At 45.7% G+C, this 7952-nt stretch overlaps 1 protein-coding gene across 1 annotated transcript; it reads right to left on the minus strand.

The window, feature by feature from the left end:
- Positions 1-51: 51 nt before the first annotated feature.
- LOC308153567 (lactoylglutathione lyase-like) lies at positions 52-1987 on the minus strand (the record flags this gene model as incomplete). The annotated part of the gene is made up of 6 exons (XM_080526745.1): positions 52-146; positions 594-683; positions 812-879; positions 1023-1163; positions 1501-1583; positions 1919-1987. The coding sequence occupies 6 exons, from the start codon at positions 1985-1987 to the stop codon at positions 52-54; spliced, it is 546 nt and encodes a 181-aa protein (XP_080382871.1).
- Between the last annotated feature and the right edge of the window lie 5965 nt (positions 1988-7952).

The raw sequence follows: 7952 nt of genomic DNA on the forward strand, positions 1-7952 counted from the left end.
GTTTCAATATCCTGACACAAGTTATGTCTGTCAGTCTGGATCTTCCAGACTTTATGGAGAGGTTATGGAGAACATGTTGTTGGGGCTCAAAATCTCAATCCAGTATCCATCAGGATCCTGTATGAAGGCCAATCCCTTCATTTTACCTGTGAGAGAGAAGAATATATCAGCATTATAGGTGATCAGCATTATAATCAGCACTGGGGGTTGAGGGGGGATGGCATCCCCCCTGAAATAAAAATGGTCAAAATCATCCCCCTTCTAAAACTGCCATCCCCCCCTTTCCATCCCTTATGTCATTTTATCAATGAACGTGGTATTACTGCCATTTCAACATTTAGTTTTGCGCATATTGAGTAAAATACTGTGGGCGAGGGGGCACGCACACATGCAATGACATTTTTACCAAGTCACTGACACCGAAGTCACTGACGCTGTGGGGATGCTAACATTGTCCCCATATGATCAAATCCACCATCCCCCATGATTTTCTTTTACAACTTGAGTACTGATTATAAATGAATAGAAAAAAAGTATACCTGATCCCAAACACAGAATGCCTGGTACAATAAATAATAAATGATAAAACATACCATCATCTGCTTTCTTCACAAATGTTACTCCTTGTTCTTCAAATAATTTGCAGGCTGCATATACATCAGGTACAGCAATGCCGATGTGGCCTGATAGCCAAACAGACATTCATACTGTGAGAATCTTACAGTAGAAATGGACTGAATGGTAACATAATAAAACATACTTTATACAGTTCATATCATTATAGGCTATACAAAAAGGAATATTTTCTCACCAAAGCCCCGTGGTTCAGAGTTTCCATTGTGATGGGATAGGCTGTCATCGGACTCTGCGCCCCAGTTGCTTATGGAGGAGAGGAGTGAGAGGGGAATTTGAAATAATTCTCTGAATATACATACATAGTTTATAGAGGCTACTATGATCTATACAGGGTGCTTCAGTTGTCTTACTAAGAGGTGTGCACTGAAGTTTAAAGTGTAGCCTACTGTGTAAGCTCAATGGTGGCTCGTCGAGAGAAAGTCCACGCTGTCCTCTCCTTGATGTCCTCAGGGATCTCCTTCTTGTCCTCATACCCCAGGAAGTAGAGTGTGAAGCGCATGGATGGGAAGTCTATTTTCTGTAGCAATCTGAGGCAAATAGCAATCATGAAATGAAATAACTGGAGATGCAAGGAGAGATATACGACACAGAAATTAACAGAAAAGTCCCTCAAAAGCACCCAGGAGACCTAAACAAGCCAATCTTCTCTACACAAGGTATGGAACTGAAATGGATTGTTACCTATAAACCACACAGCCGCACACCGCATGTACATTTGTAGAAAGCACAGGGATTATATAAGTAGATTCATAAGACAGTGGCTGTGGAAAGAGACAATGACAACACTAGCTTATCTTTCTGGTTCTATCGAGGGTAATAATAAACATTACAGGGGAGGCTTGATATGGTACGTCTGGGACTCACGTCATGCCCATAATGCGGGTGTAGAAGTCTAGAGACTTAACTGGGTCTTTAACCCTCAGCATGGTTTGTTGCATCATGTAGTCCTGAAGGAAGGGAAAGGGGAGAGAGGGGGGGGGGGGCAAATATGATGCGAGTTGCCACTTGCAAAATATGTGTTGACCCTATAGCTGTCCTCTCAACTTGTATCCAGCTCACAGCTCAAGAAGAACGCTCTACAGCCAGTCAATAAAGGGACATGTAAAGCCAGTAAATAATTACATATATATATATATATATATATATTATTTTTTTAATGAATGAGGCCGTGTTGTGCTCTAGGTGTGCTCACACTCTGCTCCACACGCTAAACAGGTTTGGTAAAGACCTGAAAAAAAGTTGTTAAAGTTCAACACGCACAGTGGCGTGAGAGCCTACTCACCTGGGTGATAGGGTCCCCGTCTTTGCACGCTGCGGTCGCGGCGTCATCGGTCAGTCCTTTGTCTGTCATTGTGTGATGATGATTGACCCAGGGGACACAATAAGGCGCGTACACAAGCCTCGTCTCGAGTACTTTACAAAGGGCGCTGCCACAACCGATTATTTAAGGCAAGTCGAGACAACTGACAGCGAAGCATGTGTCACTCCCTCAAGAAGGTAGGAGGAGTTCACACGCACGCACGACGCACCCACACACAAAATGTCACACACACACAAACACGCACGCACGCACCCAGACACAATGACACACGCACACGCACGCGCGCGCACACACACACACGCACGCACGCACACGCACGCACACAATAAGATAGTAGGCTCACTAGTTTTCTTGAGACGCCTATAGATGTTATGTGACAGTAATGCAGTATGTATGAACTCAATTGACTCAATTGCCCCGGGATTAAATTGAAAGAATATGATTCTCGTCCAGGTAAAAACAGTAAACCTGTCAATGGGTAGGCCTAGAAATGTTGTTGGATTTACGTGTTTCACTTCTACCGCTAGATGTCAGCATTGCGCTATGGATAGAATATCACAGGCCCAATGTGTGTAAGTTCCTACACTAGTCATTAACGACGACCACTCCACTGTATTTCTGGTATTATTAAATGCATTCAGTTTTAAAAACGTATTGCATTTGTTCATCTCTTGTATTTGTCTCGGTTTGCAGAAGGAAGCAGTTCTTCTTCCTCTTTGCACATTTGAAAACTTGTGAAGCTAACTGAGTCGTAACTGTTATGCAACGAGTATGACTGATAGCCTACATCTGCAATATAGGCTACGCAAAGTAGTCATGCAAATTGTAATGCATTGCAAAAGACAAATTGACCATCAGCACCATAATCCATCCCAAATCCAACGTCTGCTTCAAATTGCAGCCTGGGTGCTGTGTCACATCAACCATTGAGGAAATCATGCCACATGGCACACGACACATAACCTCTGATGATTCTGTTGTCTTACATTTCTAGAGCAGTCAGGGAAGTATTCAGTCTGTGAGTTAATGTGTTGTTTACAGGACAGGATTTAGACGTTGCATGTCTGTCGTAGACTAATTGTTCAAAATGACTCCTCAGATTGCATCACAGAGAACTCTTCATATGAAGCACAGTCTGTTGGCTTTGTTGACAACTTTTATTGGGAACAGTAAAAAAAACAACAACCTGAGAATCAAGCAATGAAACTATGATGAATAATCATGAATATGACACACAGACAAGTAGACTACCTAGTTACAATACAAAATTCAACAAGAACATTTCAAACACACAACACACAAACAATAGGCTGATGACTTGAACAAGTATTAATGATTGAATTGCGGGTTCTAATGCATTTCATAATCCCATCAGTTTCTCCATTAAAATGAGTAATGATAGATTTAAAAGTACACTTATTATGATTAATATTAATCAAACCGTTTCTTATCAAATATATATAACTTATTATTTTGGGGGGGAAATTGTTACAAACACTTCAGAGGAGGTCATACGAGGTATATGTAGCCTGTATCAAATAGATACTTTTCCCTAGACATTAAAAACAAACTGCTTGAGTGTAGTGACATGATCTAACATACTTTCTTATAATTAGCCCTTCTCCTCCCATAAGAGAAGTAAGAAAAAGGGAAAAGGTCTTAACCTTAAAATCCTGATAATCCATAATCCGCCCCTATGCTCCCTCCTCACCCTCACACCGTAGAGTTCAAGGCAGTAGGAGCAACAGCACTTGGATCTGATTGGTCGTCCACTTCTGTAACAGCAGCGTTGTTCACCCTATAAGAAGGCAGAGGACGAGAGGCTTATGTGCATGATTGGATTATGTGGGGCAGCAGGCCGGGGAGCTGAGCTTCAGTTCACCCAACCCAAGAAATGGGTATACGGGAAGGATGGCTAATCTACTCAGGATTAGGCCAAACAGGTGGCCTGGTTAATTCTGAAGGGAGTGAGTGACCTGGTGATGGTACATCACGCTTTACAGAGCACTTTGGATTTGAGTTTAAAGTTGTTGTTGACACTCATGACACTCATCACTAAATACTTCACCTGGTCTGCTTTCTGTTTCACTTCATCTGGGTCATCAGCACTTGGGTGATCAAAAGATTGTGATGAACCAGTTTCGGGGAATGCAAATTTACTCGGGTCAACTTCTTAACCCATATCTAATACCTATCAATTACACTGCCGACAGACCTGTTTGCTCTAGTTACAATTGAATGCAACACAACAAAAGTTCACCAGACATGAAGTACACCTGTTTATGAAACTCAGGTTCATTTACTGTAGGAATTTAAAGAAGCAGTCTCATATTTCTCCTTATACTGTAGTTGACTTTCTCTCAGTACCAAAAACATCTATCAAACATTTCTGTCTGTCATAATCGTAACAATAATGTTATAATGTCACATTTCTATGTCAAATTATAATGTCAAATCCTGATAACTGTCGAAGGACATTTTAACAAACAATAATAATTCTAAATCACCCAAATACATGAAGCACAAATATTGGATAGATGTTATTGGTACTCTTGGTAACATTGCAGCCTCAAACTTCCTGAAGGAAAATTACAAACTGTTGCTGAGACTACAAGTGAATGCGTCTGTGGCATTTCCATGTCATGTTTTAAGATAAACAAGATAACAGTAAGAGGTGGCAGTTCATAACAGGTGGTAGACGGTAATACCACATTCACCCTTAGAGATGACTGATGGAATCAGATACCATCTGTTAGGAAGCAGATATCGCCCTTGCCAAGTAAAACAAACAACTTCTCTTTTTGTTATCACCTTAGATCTTTATAGAGAGTTAATAGTATTTCAGTTAACTGAATCTCTGAATCTCTCTTTTGGGGATATACTGTATCTGTGTAATTGGACACTTTTTGATATGTCTGAAATGCACAAATTCATATTTTATTAATTGTTTTAAATGTTTAGGCTAAATGGCAGCCTTACTGTATAATATGGCACCAAACTGTCAAATAGACCCTGTAAGCTAAGGAAGACACTCACCTTTCATTACTATTGCTGACATCGGGCTCACTCCTATGTGTCTGGGTCTGGGTTATGCCTGGGTTGGGGGATACCTCTGGTTCTGTAGCCTGACTGGGCCTCCGATCAGACTGAGTGCGTCTGACAGAAGACTGGGATCTGTGTGTGGGCAGTCTTCCCCGGGAGGGACTACCCCAGGGCCTGGGGAGTGTGGAGCTGCAGGAGGGGATCCAGGTCTGGGAGCTTGGTTGGCTATTTTGACAGAACACAGAGCGGGCATCGCCGAAAGACACAGAAGTCAATGCAGAGATGTTTTCTTCACAACTTTGATCTCTGGCCCATCCCATGATCTGAGGAGAAGCTGGGTGTGTAGTGGGAGGAGTGGGCTGGGCTCTGAAAGCAGAAGGGCCCGATAGTGTGTGGTGCACAGTGGGACAAGAGGGTGGTAGGCGGACTCTGGACACAGGTGGAGCGGTCGGTGCCATGCTTCTTGAGTAAGTCTCAGCCTCATAGTGGTCGCTGGTACCCTGCCTGGGGCTCACTCCAGCCCTCCAGTGTCCTCTAACTCCCTGGTCAACTGGATTTCTCTGCTCAGGGGATTCAGCGGTGTTGCACAAGTGGATAATCTTACGGGCCTGTTGGTCGAGAGTGGCGGCCTGCTTATTCTCTGAGTTGGGGGGGTTGACTTCCAGTGGCTGCTCTGCACTCTGCACCACAGCGCCCTGCCTGACGGGACGAGCTGGAGAGATGCCGAGAGAGCTGTGTGTCACACTGCCACGGTTAGGTAGCACTGTCACTCTCTGCAGGGAGGTCCTCAGGCGCCGGGAGACAGCACTCTTTTGACGTGCAACGGGACGGGCATTCTCTGACGCCTCCTCATCCTCAACATTGTCGTCAGCCATCTCCTCTGTGCGCTGAAAGGAGTTGTCCATCAGGACCTCAGGGGGAGGAGGGGGTAGGCTGTCCACATCCAGATCCTCTCGGCCCTCCACCGGCCAGCTGTTGTTATTATTGTTGCCATTGGTGACGAGTGCCCTCTCTCCACTGCCAATATTGGGCAAGGGGGAATTTCCTCTCCTCCTTGACCCTCTGATGTGGGATGGTACGTTAGACAGGCTTTGGCCTGGTCTGCCATCTACCCCGTGGCTGAAGGTGTTTATGAGTCTTCTAACAGAGTTGCGGCCAGGGGGCTCTGGTGTCAACACTGGTAGGGAGCTTGGAGTTTGGTTTGCCTTTAAGGGCCCTGAAGAATATCTTCTCACCCCAGCCCTCTCCAGACAGTTTGCCCCTTTTGTTTCTCTATCTCCAACCCTGCCGTTGCCCATCTTCTTTATCCGCTGATCCAGATCTTTCTGGTTCTTTTGTAGCTCCAGAAGAGTGTGTAGACATTCTGTGGACTGTGACCGCTTTGGTCTCACCTGCCTGTATGAGGGTGCGGCAGTTTTGGGTCGTTTGGGCAGATGACCCTGGCTGTGTTTGGGTTCCATGGAGAGAAAAGGCTGACTGGGGTCTGGTGGGGAAGAATTGGACCGCTTTCTTCCTGGCCTCTCATCCTCTTCCTCCTCATCTTCCTCATCCTCATATTCATCGTCTTCATCGTCTTCATCCTCCTCCTCACCTTCATTAAGGCATACCTGGTCAGGTGAACTGTTTAGCCAACAATGGGGTGTAGCACGGACGGTGCTACCAGACCCAGAGCTTCCTCGATGGCGGCGGTGTCGCTCTGAGCCAGTTAGGGATTCGTTCTCCCACCCTACGCCGCTATCTTCACTGTGGAGGGCTGAGTCGTCCGGGTTGGGCTTTCGCATGGCAGCTGCCTCTACATGTGCCAGGACTTGTGTCAACCTTCTTTCTACCCTCCGTTTGGCCTGTAGCCTCTCAGAAAGCAGCTTAGAGAGTGATGCAAAGTACTCGGCTGCCTCCTCTAGAGCGGCATCCCCCAGGCCCTGGACAGAGCCTCCTACCAGCCTCATCTTCTCTGTGGAGTGCTGGAGCATCTGCTGCAGCAGGTCCGGAGGGGGTTCTGATGAGCCCATGTCAATGTTGGGCTTGGTGGTGACAGGAGGCAGGGCCCTCATCCCAGAGGGCCAGGCCATGTAGTCAGCATGCTCCTTCAGCATCAGCTCCCCCTCCTCTGCCATCTCCTCCAGGGCCTGGTTGACTTCCTCGAAGTGCGATACTAGGGCTGTCATCATGGGCTGCAGGGAGAGCTGGGTCTGGGCTGCCTGGTCCAACAGGCTAAGCAAGGTCTCATATTTAGAGATGTTGGGGTTCAAGTAAGCATAGGCCGCCTGGTGTGCTCTCACCATATGCATGGGGAGGTCCACCTTCATCTGGCTGATTGGAGATTTTCTCTGCTTTTCTTTTTGTCTGCCCTGCTTATAGCCTTTAACTTTCCTTCTCTTCTCTACCTTTTTCATCTGCTTTTCCACTGGTACCGGCTCAGCCTGTGTGTTTCTGCCTTCTGATGTCACTTTAAACTCTGTCTCAGTAATGTCCTCTGGGGTTGAGACGATGGCCATGTTTGGGGCCACCTCAGCCACTTGAGGAACCCTAGGAGTCTCTTCTTCAGCTGGTAAGGGAAGATCCTCTGCTCCTAAGGTCCCATGCTCTTGTTTTTCTAACTCCGTAGACTTCAGGGTGATGATGTCCATGTCTGGTCCTGGCAGCAGAGCTTTGTCGACCCCTGTTCCTGCATCCCCAGTGAACCGCTGACCCTTGGAGGGTGAACAGCCCATGTTTGCATTCAAGCGTTAACAAATAAAATCAAATAGAGTTTCAAGAGACAAACCAAAAACGTTAGCATTGGTGTGGATAGTCCTGCTCATCCATTGGCAGTGTCCGTTGTTTTTGCTTGTAGGTTTGGCAGGTTGAATCTTCCAAAACAATCCTGTCTCTCAATCAATCTCCTTTGCTGGGTCCTTGAATACATGGATCACTCCGAATGTCCGTTTTCATGTTACTTTTTCTCTAAAGGGTT

The sequence above is a fragment of the Nansenia antarctica genome, assembly GCF_963989245.1.
Source record: "Nansenia antarctica genome assembly, chromosome: 3".
In the NCBI taxonomy this organism is placed as follows: domain Eukaryota; kingdom Metazoa; phylum Chordata; class Actinopteri; order Argentiniformes; family Microstomatidae; genus Nansenia; species Nansenia antarctica.